Source organism: Lepidothrix coronata, unplaced genomic scaffold, assembly GCF_001604755.1.
Source record: "Lepidothrix coronata isolate B3197 unplaced genomic scaffold, Lepidothrix_coronata-1.0 Scaffold5, whole genome shotgun sequence".
NCBI lineage: Eukaryota > Metazoa > Chordata > Aves > Passeriformes > Pipridae > Lepidothrix > Lepidothrix coronata.
The window spans coordinates 6,002,191-6,025,674 of NW_016690185.1; the positions used below are offsets into that span (position 1 = coordinate 6,002,191).

General features: G+C 35.8%; 1 protein-coding gene across 6 annotated transcripts in view; it reads right to left on the reverse strand.

The window, feature by feature from the left end:
* FAM184A (family with sequence similarity 184 member A) overlaps positions 1-23,484 on the reverse strand; it is a 77,744-nt gene that overhangs the window by 16,819 nt on the left and 37,441 nt on the right. For 3 of the 6 annotated variants that reach the window (XM_017828093.1, XM_017828078.1, XM_017828102.1), the window contains exons 6-10: positions 20,657-20,779; positions 16,307-16,468; positions 14,403-14,524; positions 14,054-14,204; positions 3,434-3,475 (exon numbers count right to left, since the gene is read on the reverse strand). In XM_017828093.1, the coding sequence (XP_017683582.1) occupies positions 3,434-3,475; positions 14,054-14,204; positions 14,403-14,524; positions 16,307-16,468; positions 20,657-20,779 (600 nt within the window). The remainder of the gene's footprint in view (positions 1-3,433; positions 3,476-14,053; positions 14,205-14,402; positions 14,525-16,306; positions 16,469-20,656; positions 20,780-23,484) is intronic. The other 3 variants (XM_017828123.1, XM_017828113.1, XM_017828086.1) reach the window with 1 other exon arrangement.

The window sequence follows — 23,484 nt, forward strand, 5'->3', positions numbered from 1 at the left end:
CCAGCTGAGGTAATCTCATATATTATGGTCCTATCTTACTGGTACTTTTCTCATTTAGAAAGAAATGGTATCATAACATTCTGGATCACAAATAAAAAGTAACACTTCTTTGTTAGCTCAGTAAGACTATGAGAGTGATTTTTATGCTTGCTTTCAAGATCTAAGATCTAAGCATTCTGAATCACAAATAACTCATTTTCTTAGAAATACCTGATTTTACAAATGATGTTTTTCATCCAAGTAATATAGAACACTGTATTCCTTCGAAAAACCTAATTTTATTTTTATAATAATATTATACTTTGTTCTGCACATCAGATACCATCTTTTCAGACTGAAAGTACTAAACTTGTATTCCCTTTAGAGCTAAACACAGGAGAGATATTCTCCAATTCTGGAAACAAGATTTAACCAAAAGAGAATTTTGCTACAGTGACTCAAAGGAAGGAAAATAAAATTGCCCCGTGACAAAGAATTTGAATCAGTAAGGATACTTTTCAAGCCTCAGAGCATTACATAATAGGGAATTATAAATTAAAGTCTGATAGTGTCATTTGATTCAGCATATCGTAAAACTAATTATGACAAATTAATAACGACATTGCACATCAATTTATTGCATTAGAGAACATTAGTACCCACCACTTAACGAAAAATTGATAGCAGCATACCAAGTACAACTTGCAGCATAAACATTGTTGTCAAACACGAGTTTAGTTTTTTTCAGAAGGACACAGCTGAAGCAGATTTGAAACAAAAAAGCTACACAAATAAAAATTAGCAGTAAAACAAGAAGAACAAAAAAGCACTGAGGTGATGTTTTTACAGAATTATATACTGTAGTCCCCAAACCTACTTTCTAGTTGTAACAGGTCAAGGTAAGGCTCATAATTTTACACAAGAAGTTACAATTTGTTTTCCCTTGTGTGTCACTTTGCATTTATCTACACTGAATTTCATCTTCCATTTTATTGCCAAGTCCCTTGTCTTTTTACAGCCATTCTATAATTCTTCAGTGCTTTTCCCACCCTGAATAACCTTATATAAGCTGCAAAGTTTCCCACCTTACTTATCAACAACCTGCAAAAGAAAATATGCCGCACATCTGTTTAACTCCACTGAGAATCTTTGTTCACTGTGGTAACACTCTATTTAATACCTCTTTTTCAACTAGATATTTATCAATACAAAACCTTCCTCCCTTCTTTGTATAGCAGAATTTTAGTTTCCTCAGAAGCCCCAGAAGCTCTTGGCTGATCTCTTTCAGCAACCATGGCCAAGGTTGCCAGGCTAGTCAGACAAATCACCACAGACAGCATTTCAAAAAATAACAACTCAACCACATACTGTATTTTTTTCTCTTTACCCCTAGAAACTTACTCCTCTGATGTGGTGAGTTTGCACCATGCAACTGCCAGCATGGCCAGCTTTGAATTTTCATATATGCATCATCTTCTAGTCATGCAATGTGCTATTGTCTTCCTTCTCCAAGAAAAAATAATCTATATTACCTCAACTTCCATCTACTCTAATTCATTCCACATTCACTGTTGGGCCCTTCTCTCTTTCCCCACCTTTCTGAGAGTTCACACCTACCTGGGTCCTTCTCTTCATCTGTAAGCCTTGCCTTTATTTCCTGGTTCTCTTCCAGACTACACCTAGCAAAACGCAGACCCTGTCTGGAGGTCTGTTTTTCCCCTGTACTTTTAGACAACTTATGCTTCTTTAGGTTACTTCTGTTCTTATTTAACCACCATCCGTAAACTCTCGGGTTTGTTCGGATTTTTTTTGTTTGTTTCCCTGAGACCACAACTGCAACTTGGTTCTAGAACCTCTATTCCTTGTCTTTCATCTATCCCATACTCCAGTATCTCTTCCCCTCCTCCTCCCCTCCTTTTCTCATTTTCTTCTTTCTAACTCCATTTTTAGTATCGTAGGAATCTGCACTTAGGATAGGCTTAAGAGATTATCCAGTTCAATTTATTGCACTAAGTGGGAAATTTATACACAAATTACGGTTTAAAAATCTCATCTGAAGGAAATTCCACAATTTTCACTCACATCCTGTTCCTCCTCCTCCAAGTGCCTTTAGCAGGAACACTGAGACACATTCACTAGACGAATGCTATGCCCACTCTTACTTGTCTTTTTCACCATGTTTCTCATGTCCCTCAAGTTTCTCACGATTGTCCTGGCCCATTCACCACAGCCACACCAGGAAGTACAAGTCTAGGGGAACTCCTGCTCGGTCCTGCAGAACCTCAGGCCATTTAATCACCACACTCTAACAAGCCTTTCATGATAATATTCAAATGGAGTCAACCATGGTAACTTAGCCAAATTTTTAAGATTACATGAAAAAAAATGTATTTTTGGCTTGAAGTTAAATCTCTCTCTCATTTAAGTTCCTGCTCCAAACTCTGATAATTCTTAGTATACCATTTATAAACATTTTGAGCATGGGCCGAAGGTAAAACAATTTTCTTTTAATTTCCTTCTTGTAAATGCAGAAAATATTTTAATTGAGATGACCAAGAGTAGTCTGACATCTGGCCAGGAAGCCATCTTAGAAGAGACCAGGAATACGCAAGAGCAGTTCATACTTCCATCAGATTAAAATGACTGCAAAACCACAACCTGAAATGAGTCAATGTCTGGAGATGTCCTATTTGCATCAACAGACTACACAGAAAATAAAGGACAATGAGGATTAAATGATTCTAACAAGCAAGTCAGATAAGTCTACCCATCTAATAATTTTTTTGTTGTTCAAAAGTAAAAAAAAAAATTAAAAATCTGAGTCTTTTTAGAAGACCATATAATTTTCAACATTAGTTTGATTATTCAGTACATACACATATCCTTAAGAGAAAACTTTTGAGAACATTAGTGCCTTCCTTTGCATGTCTTTGTACCAATCCTTCTATACACCCCTGTTTTGAGGATTCAAAAGAAAACAGCTCTCACCGCTACTCTCTGAACTTCCAATACTTTTACCCATGGTTTTCAGTGCATTAAAAACAATAGTGAGAATTTTAAAAATAAAATAGAAAGAAAGAATATTTTGGCTACAATTAAGACTTGCACTGCAAAACTGCAAATTATAATACAGCATCAATCTCATGCTTTGTAGAAAGCTCTTGCAATACACGTTTGCGCTGCCCACAAGCTTGCTTGCGTTAACAATGACATAAAAATGCTGCTTATGTTATGAGCACGTACACAGTGTTTGATGCCCAATGATACATATACAGTTACACAGATGAATGGATGCAGTACACAAGCTTTTCGTAACTAGTGGCACACGTTCTCCTCTCAAATATTACCATGTTTCCCATTTCATGGGCTAAAGCTCCAAAGCAATATTACAGGATAGGCAGGTTGATTAGTGCAAGCATGCCCTGTTCACAAGCTGTAAGTGCAAATCACTTACATTGCTGATAGATTTATGCAAAGCTTCACCGAGACAGTGCCGCTATGAAGAAAAGATCACAGGAATAAAGGGAAACATTCAGAAATCAACTAAGTAAAAGAAAAAGGGATAAGGTAGGAAGGGTAAACATAGAACATTAATTATAACTTGATCAGAGAAAAATAAGTTGAAAACCATCTGGAAAAAAAAATGAATACATTGCTTTGACTCAGTAGATAAGCTACTGAACACAGAACAGAATGATGTGGTTTCCCATGTTATGTTTTGGACACACAGAATAGCATTATCTCTTTCACATAATGTTACTATATAGTCACATATTACACAGCTGAACACTTGAAGTTATCCACTTGTTTTCTCTTCTCCTTTATGACAAATAATTTTTGGCAGAAATCATTAAGTATACCAATTTGCATTCCTATCAGAAAAATTAGGGCACAATCAACAATCAGCTGTGTCTCTGAAATATCACAAGCATATCAAACACATCATATTAAAGAACAAATTTCACTGCTAAAGAGCAGAAAATTAGTCAGCAATGAAGACATTTCTATTAAAGTACTTTTATTTTTCTTGAAATTCAGAATGAGATGGGTACATAAAAGACTCTTCTTGCAAGTCTCCAGCAATAAAATGACTTAATGTACCACTTACACTAGTGTTGATTACTAACAGAAAGCAAAAAAACCCCAACATATCACCAAGTACATGCTCTATGAAATATTATTGATCGTACTAATAACATACATCATTTCACCGTCCCTGGAGGTTTTTAAGATGAGACTGGATGTGGCACTTAGTCTAGTAACCACAGCAGTGTTGGATCAAGGGTTGGACTTGATGATCTCGGAGGGCTTTTCCAACCTGGTTGATTCTATGATTCATTTATATATATATATATATATATATATATGCCTGCGTGTTTTTACATATTAATCACGTGGATAAGCAAACACATATGCATAAAACAGTCATCAGAAATTAAGTGAGAGCAATTTCAAAGCCAGCCTGACCACTTTCCCCTTTTGGGATAGGTCAGTCAAGAACATGGCTTTCTCCAGGAGACAGCAGGTATTTTGATACCAGCCTAGAAGCATACAGGTGGGAACTATTATCTAATACTTTGTCAAAATACAAAAAGAAATTATAATTCATCCTCATGAATCTACAAAAAGGCACAACACAAAAATACATTATTGTGAAATATCCAAAATGAGCTCATTAAAATAGTAAGAGAGTTATAAGCGATAATTTTCTATGCAAGAGCATAACACTAGGAGGCATCATACACCAGCAGACAAGACAACAGACTGGCATCTAACAGCTCTGATTCCAACACAGGATTTTGACAGTGTCAGTCTGAACAAATCAGTCTAATTTTGCTGTGCTTCCTTTCCCATCTGTTTGGTGCTGTTACAAGCAGGAATAATCTCTTGCAAAATAAATGTAAAGTCTATGGAACATTTTGGACTTAATATTGGTGGACATATCTAGGCAGCACTGCGGTACAACTAAGGAGTATTTAGATTTTACAACTGAAGCAGAAGGGTTCATATTGTTCTACACTGAAGAGAAGTTCCAAGTAAAAATACTTTTAGAAAGCTGTATTCTGAGTTCTACTCTATTATAAAAAAGGCCATTTAAGACAGTTGCCCTCTGCCACTTGTAGAATAACAGATTTCTTTCACCAAGAAAGAAACTTGTCTTGCTTTGCTGTCGAACTGATCTTACAATTAAAAGTACTAACATGGAATAACCATTTTAATACATGTGATTTCACCAAATTTAAAAGTTTTCTAGAGAATTAAAATGAACTCTTGGTGAAGGTTCTGCACTAAAACTTTCCAGATAAATTTGTCACAGATTTTTTAGGCTACATCACTCGAAGCAATCTTTCCGCAACCCACATTTCCTGACTGTGAAATGAGATCAGTAAATATCTTGTCCAAAAAACATTAACTACTAACTGCTCAGATCTTATTGGCAAAAAGGAAGTCCATGCAAAGACCAAAAAAAGTTATATTTTAATAAAGTTGAACTTATATATTTTGCATTCCTACATATTCTAAAAAGACACACAGCAATGCTGAATACACAGTAAATACAGCTTATTTATTTTTAACTAAACCTGAAATACACAAGTACTTGACCAATCTGGAAGTCTAAGTATATCACTATTCAAAAGCATTTAATTATAGGGCAGCTGGCTAAACATCAGTCTGGTAAAAAGACTGGAAAAGATGACTTAGAAGTCAAACAAGAAAATCTTCAAGTATGAAAATAAGATGATTTGCAGTCCACACAGCAATGGAATAAAGATCTTTGATAACAAACCTGGGCAATAAATGCTCCTGTACAGAAATAATACTTAAGAGAAATTTTTAATGGTATTCAATCTATTATCAAATGAGATTTTGATAAAAATGTGTGCTTGTACAATATTATTGAAGGATATTTGAAAAGATTAAAACTAACCTACTTTATTTCAAAAACAGTGTTGTTTGATCACTGAAATCAAACATGAATTCACTAGGATTATTACTAAACCAGACCAGAACTTATTATTTTCATCCTTTATTAGATAGTAAATCATTTTCCTAATAACCATACACAATAGAATAGGACTATAGAATTATATAGGCTTGTCAACTGGTATGGGGGCTGATTCCAGCCAAATATGTAGCAATATAATCAGATGCAGCTCCATATTGAAAAGTATGCAGGACACAATCAGAATGCAGAACTCCAAAATAACGCTGGTTTCAGTATTATTAACAAATTCCATAAAAATTCAAAACAACCTTATGAGTATTTCCACAACAAGGTCCATGTTCTGGAGAAAAAGTGTTAAAAACCAAAAAGAATGCAGGCATAATTATTACTGTCTGTATTTCTATGATGGGGAAAGTGATGAGAAAAAAAACAAGGGAGAAGGTGGGTTTAACTATCACTCTATTCCTACAGGCTGGAATTCAAGGTTTGATTTGTGATGTTACTGTGGTATAAGAAACCCTTGCTCACCTCTCTTCGAAATCAGACTTTGTAGATATGGGGTGTACAAGTGAATTAATTTGCTTCTTGGAAGTACAGGAACTCCTGAAAACACATCACTATGTGGTATGTATGTATTAGCTAACCTGACTTTACTTGATTTTGCGGTCTCAGTTTACAGAAGTACTATCTTCTACACCTTCAGCATATGCACACATAAGCCGCAGGTGTAACTAAGAGAACTTCATCATGATCCAGAGGAACAGCAGAGAGAGATGCAGCAGAGAGTACAATCTGCACCTTCATATGCAGCGTCTTTAGAACTCACTGATCATTGCAGGCTACTCAGCAGGACCGAAAGACCTTGCACACAACACATGGGACAAGATTGGTATTCCAGCCTCTTTTTCAACATTTCTCATGAAAGAGTTGAATTTTCAACTTAGTTGGGCCCATCTTGCTGCAGCAAAGCATGGATTTAGAGATTTGAAACTATTCAAGGTTTGGGTTTGCTTATTGTAATGAACAGTTGCTTGTTTTCCATCACAGGGGAAACTGTCACAGGGCCCATACTTGGTGATGAAACAGTGTCATTTTTCTCGAGGAGGACATTTACCGCACCAGTTACCCTGCTTTCTGCAGGACACCAACCTATTGAATGCACAGAAGTTCTCTAATTTGATTGTTTCTCTGGGCTAAAAATTACTTTAAACTGGATTAGAGAGGCTTGACACTGAGTTTCAGCATCAGTCTTCATATCACCCAAACATCAATTATGTAACACTTTTTCCTTACTGACAATATCAATGTCAAATTGTGTCACAATCCAATTTTGCTTTACAGTTTACTAAATTTTCGAAATACTGCTGGCAAAATGGAATTCTTGCATAAAACCTGAGACCTTAACTTCGAAAGGTCCTACTTTATCTGTTTTATCAAAGAAGATTTAGATTGCTACACAGTCTTTGCTTCACTTTAAGAATGACCTCCCACAGATGCTGCTTGCCTTTCTGAAAAAGAAACCCTATGTGCCTCCATCAGATGTCAGTAAAAGAAACTAGTTTCTGAGGTGCCTAGCAAAGAAGCTGAAGCAACCTTTGGTTTAAGTCCATTTTATCCAGCTAATAATGACAACAAGAACCCTAAAACTCTCCCTCGAGATACGTCTTTCGTTTGAAGAGAAAGACTGATTTGTCAGCAGATGTGCAGTCTCTGGCTGTGCAGTGCTTACACGACAGATGACTCCACAGAGATTTGGAAAGCAGCTGTTTCCTACTATAACATTTTGTACTTGGCTCGAGGCTTGTGACACGCTAGAAATTGAAGAGCTACATCAAATTTTGTCCCCTATGACTGGTAAGAAAAAGCAGAATTTAGAGCACTTTCTCTATCTCAAAACCCAACAGTTTTCTGATGAGGAAAATGAAGTATATATAGGCCATTCTGAAATGTGTGACAATCTCTGGGATCTAATTGGTCCTGATTTCCTCCTGGTTTTGTAGCAACCATGAGGGAAGGTGCTGTCTCCTGGATATCATAGGGTGGGGAGCTTATCTTGTTGTTTTAAAAAGATGGAGCTCTTCTCTTTTCCAGCTGTAGGAATCTGTCAAACATCTAGGCAAAATCATAGGATGGCTTGGGTTGGCCTAGGTGTTTTGCATGTTTGTATCCATGTGGATTTTGGAATACATGCTTTTAATCTGACAAACTGCAGGTTTAATGATCGGGGAAAAACAGGACCATTTGAACCTCCTGATAATTTTTAAAGGTTTTGGAATGATACTAGAGCTTCAGTTCATTTATTTGTCATAAAGCTGTCAGGATCTTAAAGATTATATACACACCTTGACTAATTCTTCCTGGATTACAGAGGTATCATTGCCCTTAATCTAGAATTTCATTCATCTGCTGAATCTCAAACAAATTTTGCCCCACCTGGTAAGTTCTCTCTTGTTCCTTCCAAGGTGTGCTGTTTTTATAGGTTTTGAACCAAAAGCAAAAGCTACTTGAGCATGTATGGAGCAAAGAGGCTAAGGATAATGTTTTAAAACTAGATTCTTACCAGTGTCTTTATCTTACATTTAACAGAAAAACATATACAGATATAGGATTAAAATTTTGTTTGGGGGATTGTATTACTGTTAAATCTGACTTAGATTTCTGTTTTCCAGTTTTGGAAGTGTAAACTTCCAAATATCAAATTAAACTCTTTACTCATGCATCATTTATTACATACAGTACTAAGAATTTAATGTTCTTTTCATCCATTGACATATAGAATTACAACAGTCTTTCCATCTCCTCCAGATTTACTGCCAAAGGAAAACTGGTGACATTAAATTTCAATTAGAAGTTTGGGATCAGATAGACAAGTTTCTTTGAATATGAAGATATCAACTTCAAACATAGCCTACATAAATTTTTAAATTCAATTAAACACAATACCATGGGAGAAAAAAATAAAATCAAGAAGAAATCAAAAGAGAGATGAAAAAGAAGTCCAGTAAACATTTATTATATAACAGAGCAACAAACTCACATTTGTTAGGATTCCCACTATATCCTACTGAAAATACTTTGAAAGCACTGATTTGTTCTGTTGCTTTTGTTTGTCTGTATTGCTGAGCAGCTCTTAATTGTAAATGGTCTTTAATGAATTTCCTCTGTTATATTCAGAATCTTTTAAACAAAGAGTAAAATAATGACAAAGGCGCAGTGTGGGCTGAATGGGCTCATCAAAACTACAGGCTCATAACAAACAGCTGAATGTCAGGCATTTGTTATCATTCAAGCTTCAGATAAAACTACAGTGACCAATGTGGACAGAAAAATGCACCAACTAATCTCTGTATAGAATAGGGAGGCCAGAACAAGGGGGATTCCCTATTGAGAAGAAGACAGTGATGAAACCGGGCAGAGCACCCTCAATAGCTGGCCCTCAGGACTGCAGCGACTCTGGACTGTGTGATTATCCACATGCTCACATACGGTAATTTCTGACTTGCTTAAAGCATAGGTTTCCCACTTAGAATACAGGAGTACCATTCTTCTAAATCAGTGGTGAGTGGCAGGATGCACACAGACATTGGATCTAGGAAGAAACTCCCAAATGTCCACTGATTCTCTGTGAGGCCGCATGAGTTGCAGAACAGTCCCATTAAGACCACAGTTTTGAGAGCTGTAGTAACTTGTCAAAGTTTTCAAGAGTCAAAGACAGCGTGCTCCTTTGGAAAAACAGGTATCTACAGATGAAAGAAGGGCATAAAACCTTATCCTGAACTGCATTCCAGGTGCCCTCTGTTCTTTTCTGCCTCTTTGCTATGATGTTTCTTTTTATTCTTTTGGATTTCAGCATTTTAGATTTTTAATTGCTTTTTATATCTTGCCCAAAATCCCTTACCATCCACTAGATGTCATGGTAACCTTACAAGTATTCTTGAATACAAGACCTGCGGAAGTGAATTAGAGGGAGTTACTTGAAATTTACCTCCACTCTGTTTCTGACAGACAAATGTGTTCAGGACAATATCAAGTGCAAGGAAGTTGAGTAAAAGGATTCTGTGCTGAAAGTTTATCTCCCTTCTTCAGGAAACTGATAAAGGGTGTATACATGTTATTTCTTGTAGAAATTTCCAGCACCCATTTGAGAGCAAGTCTTCTCACGCAAGGATTGCCCAGGCTATGGAACAGGCCAGTAATCCTTGTGCTGGGGAAAGAAAGGAGCATTTCCTGATTCTGCTGATGTGGATGCACATCAGTTCTACAATTAGCACCTCCACATGGGCAAGTAAAGACAGAGCAGTAACTGCCTCTGGCTGAAGGCTGATCAACAGTCATTTACAGGTGTGCGCAGGAGTTCAGTGACTTTTCTCAGCACTTCACTTCATGAACAAGAGTATACTCAGGATTTTAAGGCCAGCATTTTAAGACTGAGTTTGAACTTTTCCGAAAACTAGAATTTGAACAATGTCTACATCAGAAGGAAGTATTTATATTTTGGTATGTCAAACTTCCTCCTATTTACTTTGACAGTTTAAAAAGGAACACACCATCACAAAAAGAAACTGAATGGGAAACTTGAACATATTTTGCAAAAAAGTAGGAAAAATAAACAAAAGCTACCAAAGCATATGTAGTATACTTTTGTCAATTGTCACTGTACTACTTCTGATATTTCCATTAATAGAAGACGTAACTTCCACTGTGAAAAGTTGGCCAAGTTTAGAAAGAATGTCCCACTAATGCTTGGTCCTGTATGAATCTACATAAGAATGGAAAAGCTACATATGGGAAAAAATGCTGTCAAAAACATTTAATTTACTGTAATGTGTTACTGAAAAGAAAGGAAGATGAGAGAATCAATATTTGTTCAAATTTAGAAAAGCCCATACACAATGAAGATAGTTGATTCAGTTTACAGGAAGAAATATTTATCACAAGAAGAAACAGATAAGAAGAATACAGGTCTTAAACTGTATATTTCAGTGCTCAGAACTGAACATTCCATAAGACACACAGGCAAAAGAGAGAACATGCTCATGCTTTAAAAAAAAGAAAATTCCTCCTATTTTGTCCATGGCTGAAGCTCTCTCAGCAGTAAAACGTTTTTAAGAAAAGTGTTAAAACCCCACTATACAGATAAGAGGAATGAAAACGAGGAAGCACATCCGAATTCACTGCATATTTCATGATGAAAGTCTCTCATGGATTGATGTAGAAGTACTTGGTGCCATTTACAGGGGAAAAGAAGGAAAAGCACTTTCTTTTTTTGTCTTCTAGAATAATATCTCATATCAGTGATAAGAACTACACACTTGGTCTCCAGACACTGATCTAGTTAAACTACCAACCACATTTAACTGTAGATGGTAAGTGATGTATTTAAGCACTTAATCAGCTGAATAGCATTTTATCTCAAGAAAATTATTTTACTCATAACAAAGCTATACTGTTAGAATAACAATAATCCTACGTGCATTCTGTGAGGCACCACTTAGCATTACTGGTAAAACTATTACCTAGCTTTATGCATCAAGCGTGCAACAAACAGAAGTGGCATAAATTTATAGATTAGTATAATATAATTAAAAAACCCCAAACCAGCTTAGTACACTTTATGGGCATGAAGTGTTTTGACTGAACTGTTTGGGATTTTTTAATTGTTAACATTTATAGCTGTCTCTTCATTCAGTTTTTCCAGCACCAGTCAGCAGCATTCCAAGGTGGGCATACTCTATGTTGTATTTTTCTACAGTTTAAGGAACTATATTTAAACTTGCTTTTTCAACACTTCAATTACATAACCATTCCTGTACTTCAAGTTAGGCCATACACTTTGTAGCTTGTTTTTAAATCAAATCGGAGATGCATCAATACATAATAGAAAATTAAGTACCCATATTGATGAGCATTTTATTTCTGAATTCAGTCTTTCTGAACAGCATTTATGCAACTAAATGTTGAAGCTCTAGACACTTTCTCAACATAAAGAATGCACATAGGCCACATCTGCTGTCAAGGCAGGAGTTTACAAATGATTTAGCAGAGACTCTGGTCTTGTATTATTTTGAAAAATCATTGTATAATACTACCAGTATAGACCAGACCACTATTTCAGGTGTAAAAATCTGAACTGCAGAATGAAGAGCTGGATCCCTCCACTCTTCCTAATTTTTACATGGGCTTCATGCCTTTCAAATGGGTTTTAAATGCATCTTCCCACGAATGAAAACCAGGGCTGGGTGTAACAAATACGCAATTTTACAGCCCTACTTTAGTATCTCAGGCTGTTCTAGTTCAGTGTAGAGTTTCTAAGACATCTTCTCCAGGACCTGCTCATTTCAGTATCTCCTTTAGTATCTGGAAGAGGAGATAGATAGTATCCTAATGAAGTTTATGGATGACACCAAACGGGGAAGAGTAGAAGGTGGAGAATGACACAGTGGAGGGGACACAATATACTGAAAGACAGGGCTGCCATCCAGAGGGACCTATAAAGGTTATAGGTACGGGCTGATGGGAACCTCACAGAATTCAACAAGGACAAGTGCAAAGTCCTTCACATGGGATGGACTGAACTCCTGCACCGGTCTATACTGGGTTACAGATGTGCTTCACACAACCTAGTTGATGGTAGGCTAAATGTGAATCAGCAGCGTGGCCTGGCAGCAATGAATGCCAGCAGCACTCTGGGCTGTAATTTGAGGGAAAGGGATCAGTAATTTGAAGGAAAGGGATCAGTCCCTCCGACTTGGCACTTATTGCATATCACCTGGAGGGCATATTCTGTTTCCTCCTCCATTTCATTAGTCTTTGGTGCAAGACACATATTGATAAACTTGATCATGTTCAGTGGAGAGCTACCATCAAGATGGCTGGGACTGGAACATATATCCTTCTGAGGAAACTGTTCAGTCTAAAGAAGAGAAGGTTTCGTGGGACTTAACAGCTTTCCAGTACCTATGAGGTGGTTATAGAGAAAGTGCATCCAGCCTTGTTACAGTGCTGTACAACAGGACAATGAGAGACAATGATCATGAGCTGATACAGAGAAGGTTCTGCCTAAATTTAAAGAAAAACCTCACTCTGAGTATAATTAAGTCCTGAAAGAGATTATTTAAAGAGCCTGTAAAGTTTTTAAAACATATGTCAAAACTACAGAAATGTTACTTATAGGTAGAAGTAAAAAAAGTAAATGAAGGTTAAGGCTTGTGTAACTTGATACTTAAAATCAAGTGAGTCCAAATCTTATTATGTTCATGTTGTAAAAGAACTTTGAAAACCTCCAGCTTTTATGAGTCTAAACCACAAGATTTCACAAGCTTAAATTCTCCTGTCAGCAAAATATATTGTTATATGCTCCTATAAGAGGCTGTATAATCAAATGGGTGTTCAGTTATTAAACTTTTCAAATTAGACAGCAAATTAAAAACCGTTCCCCAATAACACCCTGAAATCAAAGTCATTTAATGAGTTGCAAAATCTGTTTCTCTTCTTTAAAACATATTTGTTCATTATCAGCTATTCCTTCAAACTGGAGTCAATAAAACCAGTTCTATAGAATTTATGGTTTGGAAAAAGTACAAAGCAAGTATTTTCTTTGAGTTATCTAATGTAACTGAGATTATAAATATGAGTTGCCAACAAAAAACCTCAATATTTATACAAAATTATCCCAAAATATCCCAGACATTTTGATTTTTCAGTGACTTGTACAGTGTTATTCTTGTACAGTGACTTGTACAGATAGGAAATTATTCTTTTTGTAAAGATAAGGGATAACTCTAAGTCCAACCACTTAGCATTGGTAGATATTTAACAGCAGAACAGGTGAGCAAACGGAATCAAAAAAATCTTGTGAAGATGTGAGATTGTCAACATCCTCCCACATCTCCCCTCAAAACTGTAAAAAGTTTTACTCACAGTTAATGTAAAGAAGAACATTCATATAATTAAATTATATTCATATATTATTTAAAATATTTTATAAAGATTAGGTTAAAAAGCACTATGCTAAGAAATTTCTTTTCAAAGTCAGATATCACAACCAATTCAATGCAGTTAATTAGGAATAAACCACCTGCAACTAAATTGTAATGGCTTTTCAATTCTCAAAGACACCATAGTTACCTGGTCTAAAAGATCTTCAACCTTTTTTTGCCATCCATCTCTTGCTGCATTTTTTTCACGTTCTTTCAGCTGCAACAGCTGAGTCATGGCGGCCTTCTTATCCTCTTCATGCTGCAGCCTCAGCTCTTCACGAAGCTTATTACATTCCTGTCTAAAAACAAAGGTCAAATAACTACAATGCAGTGGACCTTGTGCAAGAAGTGAAAAGGAATTAAGATTTCAGTAGTAATTGGAAAAAATCTTAGATAATAGCAGAAACCTTTGCTTTACATCTCATTTGAAAGTACATTTGCATACAATACATAGCTCATTTGTTATTAAAGAATAAAAGAGGAAAAAAAATACTCGCCGAAGATTTTCTGTCCATTTTATTTCCAAGTCACGTGCCATTCTGTCAACTTTGAACTTTTCCTCTTCTCTCATGGCAGCAATCATTGCCTCGTGCTGTTGTCTCTCCTGATCTAGTTCCCCCTGCAAACACAAACTTTACAATAGAGACTGATCAGCAGCAAAAACATATTTTAAGCCTTAAATGAATATATTTATAATAAAAATAACAGTTACAACTGACTCATAAAATTTGAACTACAACTTCTTCAGTGTATAATTCCTAATTATGCACAATTAATGCCCAAACATCTGCTGATATTTCATACTTGTGAAACAGAAGTCTACATTACTATAAAAAGCAATTTTCCAATAGGTCATTCTTCAAGTAGCCTTTTCAAATACCATTACATTGAACCACAGAACAATTTATGTTGCAAAGAACCTCAAAAGGTCATTAAATCCTGTTCCACTGCAGGACAAACTCCAGAACTAGAGTAGGTTGCTTGGGTCCTTGTCAAGAAGGCTTTGATTGTTTTTTAAAATTTTTAAAGCATCAAACATTCAGTATTTGAATTTCAAAGCTTGAGCTATCTGTATTTGATACAAAGTTCATATAACTTATTTCTGTTTCTTGATTGGACAAACCTGCTAGAAACAAGGTTTCACAGTCTGAACACAGAAAACACTATCTTTAAAATTCCTATCAATTTCTGATCAAATTTTACCATACTAGAATAGTATTAGGTACTACCTAGAAAGCCTTACATGAATTTTCTTCAGCAGTGCTTGCTTCATACATGAGACACAAACATGGCTCTCTAAATTTAATTAAGACTTTTTAAAATGTAGCATTTTTATATATTTTAAAATCTGTTAAGATAAATGTTAGTGCTAGTAACCTGCTATTGAAACTATTGAAATATTTTAATAGGTGAAGAGAGCAATACTAGTTCATAAGGACACTTACAGAAATTACAAAAAAATACAAAGAAAGTTATAAATTGTAATATGGTGCAAACCCAATGACCATAGCTGAAAGAAATTAAAAAAATATACCAATATCCTGTTTCCAGCTGGTTTTGTTATGAAAATAAGAAAACAGGTTCAGTGAAATTTTTTTTTTTTAACATTTGCTACTCCAAACATTTCTGTGATCTTGTAAAATGTACATTATTAACTGAGGAAAGAAAAAGGAAATGTTTACTTAGTATTACAGTCAATGAGTTATTGACAGACTAACTGACTGTTCTAGTTTCAACTAAGCCAATTAAAATGACAATACATTTGTGCCTAGACAGATTAACTGCTTCAATGGTTCAAAGTGGTCACATTTTCTAGGTGACAGTCTGCTATCTTTCAAGATATCATATATCTTTAAAGTATCCTCAAGTCTCTACTGAAATTCTAAATTTGAGACTAAAACAAAGACTGCGCCCATTACTCAAGGAAAACATTAAATATGTTTTAGTGAATTCTAGCACTAGTAAGCTCTGGATCTTATTTTGCAGCAAGACATGAACTGTCTGGAATAGCAACATTGTAACACATACAGTTTTTACATTCTCGTGAAATTCTATCCAGCCTCTGAACATATTTTGCCACAGCTACTATTTATATTAACCACAGAAAGATGCAGCACTACCTGTTAAAATACTAAAAATGTTTTGACAACAAAAAAAAAATCCACCCCAAAACAATCAACCAAACAACCAACCAAAAAAAAAGGAGAAAAACCCCCAAACAACCCATCCTACTTTTCAGGGTTTTTTTTCTTTTCTGCTAGATATAGAAATCTCTCTTAATGAAGTCACATGAGGTTCCTTCAATAACGTGTACACCATAATACTTCTTGTCATTTTAAAAACAAGACCAAAATCACTGTGACTGTGCTTTGCACAACTTATTCTCCAACATTACGGTTACCTCAACACTGTACAAGGAATCCGTGGTCTCTCGCAGTCTTGCTCTAGTTAATTCTAGTTCTTTCTGTAGTATTTCCTGAGCTTCTTGAAGACTGGAGATATGTCCTTCTGCAGTCCCAAGGCCTTGCTCACTTTTTCGTACTAGGTCTTGCAGACGACACACCTATCATAAAACAAAGAAAGCTGTCATTTCCATAATTATTACTAACGGCAGCCAAGCCAACCTGGTTTCATTTTCTTCCAGTATTTTCTAATTCTGACCTAAGCAAATTTTTTAGTTGCACAGCCTGTTCTCCTTTAATGTCACTTAACATTTCCATACTTAAAAACAAATTCCTGTAATATTAGAAAATCAAAGACAATTAAAGGATTTCTACAAGTAAAAAAAAATTATATCCAATGTGTGTTTGATGCACTTTGCAAGGTTACATAAAAGATCTGAAATTGCCTCTAACTTTACTGTGAGAAAGCATGTTTTATACAAATTAATGAGAACTATTTCAAAATACATAAACTCTAATATAATACATAAATTAACTTGTGTTAAGGTATAAGTTTCTCTGTTTTCAGATCGCTACCTGTCCATAAATTAGCCTAGTTAAAGCTCAATCTAATACCTGTAGAGTATAATGTGGTAATTTCCTTAACTGCCACGTAACACCTCTTTTCTGCCTGCTTGTGCTTCAGGTCCCCATCCGTAAAATGATGATACTATACTTCTTTGTTTCAGATAAAAATATTAGAGATTGAACATTGTTCACCAGCTACAGGAGAGATAAAAAATTTTAAGTATGTAGGCTGGAAAAACAGAATAACAGGAGTCAGGAGGAACCAAAGAACAGCAGCTAATTGGAACTGAAGTTTTTGCAGAAGCAGTAGTCTATGCCATTGCCTTTGTATGTTGAGATGAATTTCATTCACAATGGCACAAGTGTCCCTGCTTTGGTTTGCAGGCATGAACAGGTAAGAGTTACAACCACTCTTTCTGTTTGTTAGAATAATGATATGCAAATACTCTTTATAATATACCCAGGGGCACCACCCCTCCCTCCCAGAACTCTCTCCCTCTGTAGGCAACCATGGAATGTCTAAAAACAGGGACTCCTCCTTTCCTCTCAGAAAGGAATCCAAAATTTTTTTGGCATGACAGATCTCAGAGAAGAACTAATGTAAACTTGAACACTTGCCTCTGTGCTCCTTTGCATTACATTCAAACAACTAGTAATTCCCTAATAAGCACTACTATGTGACAGAGGATGCCTACATGAAGAATTGTCCTCAAAACTGTATTGATATCCTGGAAGTGTACCACTGCCTACATATCTGGTAATAGCAAACCACTTGCATGAAACTTGAACAGCAGTCCTGTAGGCTAGGGGAGCATCCAGGAATGCCACTCATAGGGCTAAAGATATATTCTGCTGTTAACAAAGCAATGCTGGAGGCTGTTTAAAATGATCCTTAGCAATATAATCAGAAATCCTCTGCATGGAGACAGCAAGTCCTTAGATCGCTCTGTCAAGTGATACAAACAAAGCATCTTTCTAAAAGGTCTTGGCTGGTCTACAGTGAAAGGAAACAAACCTATAGAGCAAACAGCCAGCCTCATCCTAATATATATGTGAGAAAGCCACTATCTTGACTTAACCTGAACTCTTAAAAAAATCTCTGTCAAGTATTTAAGATTACACTGTTCTTAAATAGCTTAGTTCTAGGAGCAAGCCTAATGAGGCTTGAATCTTCCTTGTCCTTTAGCCAAGATAATTGCCACCAAATAGTCTGTCAAAAAGAAAAGAGGATGGCATGGGTTCAAAAGCAGCTTTCTCAGCAGGGAAGCCAGAACTAAGCTAACATCCACAGAAAGTAATAAGTACATGCCTACTGTTAAATGACTTCTGTAACTTTAAACAAACCAAAAAAAGGATGCAACAGTAGAAACATAAGAGCTAAGCTAATGATGTGCCAGACACATCCTAGCGAAGCTTCTTCCAGGTCAGTGAAGGCATTGAGAAACTGCTGTCTGTTGTCAATAGAGATCTAAGGGTAAGCTGTGGTTACAAGTGAGGCACTTCTTTCATGTGCTCAACATAAACATATAATGAAATGAAACATATCTCCTCCATAGCACATGGAGTGGATTTACAGACCACTGCAAATTTATTGCCTGTACATTTTCTCTCATTCTTTCAATATGCAATATACACTATATTATATTTATTCTGGCATAAGAATGTATATTAACTCAAATACTAAATAGCAGCTGGCCCTAATTCACTATTTTAGTTTATGTTAATCTTCTATTCCTTAGCATGCCTCTGTTTTCTTATTTCAGTGTGCTGATGAATTTTTCAAGCCTGTACTTCATAGCAGTTAGGTAACGAAAATTCATTCTTAAAACATTTGAAGTTATTTCCTTTAAGGAAAGAGCAAGTTTATTGCTCAGGAATCCAAGAGAAGCTGAGAAAGAACAACTAAATTTAAGCCTACGGTGTTGAATGACAATAGAATGACAACAGTCCTCTCCTCAGATCTAATTCAGCAACAAGAAAAAATAGCATACAACAGAGAAGTTACAGCTAAAAAGAAATAACTAAACTTTCTTTAATATTAAAATGAAAAATAAACTTGTGTTTGATTTTGTTATCATAAATAACTAATATACCATATTTTCATCAATTTGAACACAGATAAGCATAATGTTAAAAGAGCAGGAGCAGTTCCAGCTTCAGTTGCAGCTTTCTAAGCTTGGATGCACTGGCAAAGGCAGACACGACCATCAGAAGGAAGCACAGTCTCCTGTTTAACTGGTACTCATGAGTGATTCATCAGCAGTGCTGCTGAACTCCAAAGATGGGAGATTCAGCTGCTCTGCTATTATATAATCTCTGTCATACCTATCTACCTGGTAGGTACTACTCTGGAAGTAGATACTAATTGGGCAGGACACGTCTCAAGGATGAAGGACCACCGCCTCCCTAAGATCTTGCTTTATGGTGAACTTGCCACCGGCTGCCGCAAGAGAGGAGCCCCAAAGAGAAGATACAAGGACTCCCCGAAACAACATCTCAGCCTTGGCCATATTGATCAACATAACTGGTCTACTCTGGCCTCTAATCGGAAGGTCTGGAGACACACCATCTATAACACTGATGATTCCTTTGAGAAAGCACGCAGGATCACCCTTGAGGAGAAAAGACAATGCAGAAGAACCGTGTCTTGTCGATACCACCTAAGGAGTCTTTCTGCTGTGCCTTTTGCAACTGGACCTGTCTATCTGGCATTGGCCTTTTTAGCCACCAGAGTGCTTGCGGCAAATGTAGGTAGAGCCCTTCCCAAATCTTTGTTTGCGAAGCCTAGCCATGATGGCAATAATTTAACACATTATCATGTAAATTAATATACTATTAATATCGCAATATACATTAACACATAAAGCTATACTTCAGTATGTTAATCTATACTTTCAAAAGGGCAGTCTTGCCCACTAATTACATTAAAAACAAGCAGTTTTGTTCTTAAGCTAGTTTAGCATTTGTGCAATTTGCAAGCCACCAGAATCAGACACCTGCTCTCTCCAGAACTTGCACTGTATAGAAAATAGTAATGAAAAATGTTGCTGCAAAACAGTACTTAAATTCATGCTTAAGTCTGTCCTAAAACACACACTGAAATCCTATGTAGGGCCTTGCTGAACAATGAAGCTGATGAATAATTTTCTTGAAACAAGGCGAAAGTTCCAGCAAAGAACGGATTAATGTTTTTGATATCAGTAGAATGTATGTCTAGTATAAACATATTATACTATGAAAAGGTAATAATTTCAAACTCAAACTATTAAAACCGTCTTGAAATATGATACATTTAACACTGCATATAACAAAACATTGCAAATAATTTGGGTCTTACTGTAAGTATTTCATGTTATCTTTTGATGAAAATATATGAAGAACATTTTCATGTCAGGTAGCTGACCAGAATTTCCAATATGTTAATTGTAACTAAATATGGGTTTAAATACTGTTAATTTTCTCTCTGTCTCTTGATATTTTGCGTAGAGGTCTGGGTATCTAATCAGAATATAAGCAGAGTTAAAAATGAAAAGCTGTTTACATCAACAAAGCTCCATCTCCCACTTTGTTAATTTTGTAAAGGAAAAGAAAATCAACGCTCAGCAGCAGTCAAATAATTCATCATCTTTGAAGAATACTCCACTTTAAACAGAAATAAGGCACTAAACAGACTGAACAGCATAGTCCTACCGCTGTCCTGGACTCTCAGCACAAGATCACTGTTGATGAAACGTGGTCTAGCACAAAGGACACACAGCTGAAACAACTAAGTTAACCCTTGCCTCCTGATTGGCAGAAGTCAGTTTTGTTGTCAGCTCTTCCTTCATGTTTTCCAGCTGTTGTCGGAGCTGATTCTTGTCATCCTCCAAATGTAGTTTCTCCTTCTCAAACTGCTGCTCCAATTCCTTCAGAGATAAGAAGGATGGAAGAAATATTAAATACTTGCCATACAGTCATTGCAAAGTAGAAATGTCCCACATGAAAATGATTCTTACTGGCATAAATGTTCTTTATCTCAACCAAGAATCACCCTTTCCTTAAACTCTTAAAATATGAATATTTATTTCCTTTTATGATGAATGTCTTAATTTTCCCATTTATTTTATAATGTAACATCCCTTATTAATCACAAAATAGAGACAAACACAACTTTCCTCTCAATTACTTCTCAATTAATTATCAAAATCATTAAAACTATATTCACTTCCAGTTTTTCAATTTGAGTTGACAGAAGGTTTCACTTTTTATAAAATTACACTGATAATATGCATGTCCTTCAGCCTTTAGCCATCTGTTTCCTACACATAACCCCCACAGAAAATAGTAAATCTTAAAATCCAGAATGAGCTCTGTGAAGTTTTTCAGGCTGTTATGATTAAAAAAAAACCACCTACACCACATCTACAAAATTTACATAAAACCAAAAGAAATCAATAATTAGTTTTCAAGTTTAACTACATGGAAAGAATCAAGTAACACCTCTGTTTTCATTCAGTCTTTGTGGTGTAATAGCCAAATTTTGAAAGTAACTGTTGAATGAATTATATTTGTCTTATGTGAGCCTATGTTGTATATATATGTTAGAAATCTTTTTCTTTTTCAAGGAAAACTATAAATTTACACTTCAGCTTTATTAATATTCAGAATACATTTTCAGAAGAACAATTTCTTTCACAAAATTCTTTAAAGGAAATATGTTAAAATTAAGAACTTCATCACATATTTCAGTGGAATATACTACATAATTTATTATACCAACATGTTTTATTGAAGAAAATTAAGGTTGCCAAGCAATGTGCTCCAGAGTCATGTCATACAGGACTTCAAGGTTTCCTGTGCAGCTACAGAGGCTCCTTAATTAACTCCTTCCTAGGGGCTCAGCTGTAATGCAAGGTTTAGCATTGATTCAGTGCCTCTGTGCAACCCTGGGCTCGGATTTCTGAGAAATCAGTAATACCTCAGAAAACAGCTATGAAAATATATAGAACAGAGACAACCTGAAACAAAAAGTATAACTGCAGATATTGATAAGATTGCAGAGACAGGGGGAGAGAGAGAGAGCACTCAAGTATTAAAGAAGAAAAAACAGTCCTAAAAAGACATAAAACTCTAGAGAAAAACGGGGAGCTGCATGACAGAATCGCAGTGTTATCCACCTGACTCCAAGAAGCAAGAGATGCTGAGCCTTCCTCACCCAAAACCAGAGACTCTTCAAGTGTTTTGTGAGGGGTGTAAGCACATTAAGCATAGTAGCTTGTTAGTTCTAGCACTACGTTAGGGTATGAGGTAGGCAATAAATAATGTCTGTGTAAACTGCTCGCACAATCTCTTCCTTCACAATGTAAGTTGGACAGAGTGACAAATCAGAGGGTTACACTGTCACTAACTCTGCTAAACAATGTAACCCAATAAGTGCCTGTTATTCTCACTGGTCCCAGATCAGTCTCCCTGTGGGACAAATGGTCCTTGCTCAATGAAACTTGGATCAATTTATCTTGTTCATGCTGAAATCTGCTGTCTGTTAAATTCCACTAGTGCTATTTAGACCCTATTCTGATAACAGAATAAATAGTTCTTTGATGATACTTGTCAGTACAGCTGTGCAGTACTGCAAAATTATGAGCGACTCTTCTTTTCCTAATCCTCTTGATGCCATTTTTACAGCTCATTTTATAGATGGAAGAATTGAAGCAAAAAGAAATAGTTAAGCTATTTCTTGAGTCCTACTCTAATCCTGTAGAATTCTCTTCTGTTCTATTTTTTTCAGAACTTTGCACACACCAGATGCATTTCCCAGGCTTCCAGTCCTAATAAATCTTCATGTCCTCTATCCCAAGGCTTCTGGTAACCATGCTTCTTCCTTATACTAAATTCAATTCTTCTCTGCATTTAAGCCTGTTTTCTTCCTTGGATTACTCAAACACCACAACATTAGACAGGTTTGACAGAGGAGACAGTGAAATCTGATTAAGATTTACCCAGATCTTGATCCTAACATCATTTCATACTTAGTTTTCCTTTGTTAAAATAATTTCAGAGTTCTCACATTTACAGAAGTATTCCTTACTTCAACTAATTTAATTATTTAAGAAAAAATATTTTATTATATCCTTTGTTTTATTCTCTACTTTATTTTAGTAACAAACAAAACAAAAGAAAATAAAAAGAACCCCACATTGTACTGAAATAAAAGAAAAATATACCCAAAAACCCCTAAGAGGCATTGTCTTAATAACAGGCATGTTTAAAGGTACAAAGAAAGTAAACTTGAAAGATCAAATATACATATATCTCGAAGAACAACTTCAATTACTGCATAACATAAAAAAAAATTGTGATTTATCAAAAATAAAACTAAGAAGCAACACACTAGTAAAACAATTTACAAAAACAAACTCAACCTCAGCCTGAGGTGCACATCACTAACTACAGCTGTGTTGCTTGGTATGTTTCCTGTGAGTACATCAGAGGAGCATAACAAAGCCTTGAATCAAACAATTAATCTTTATCCTGTATTTCCTGTGTAAGGCAAAATTTGTGTATAAGGTACAGACAATCAGATAAGGAAATAATTCACAAATGATCCTCTCCTCCCAACAAAAAAAGGCCA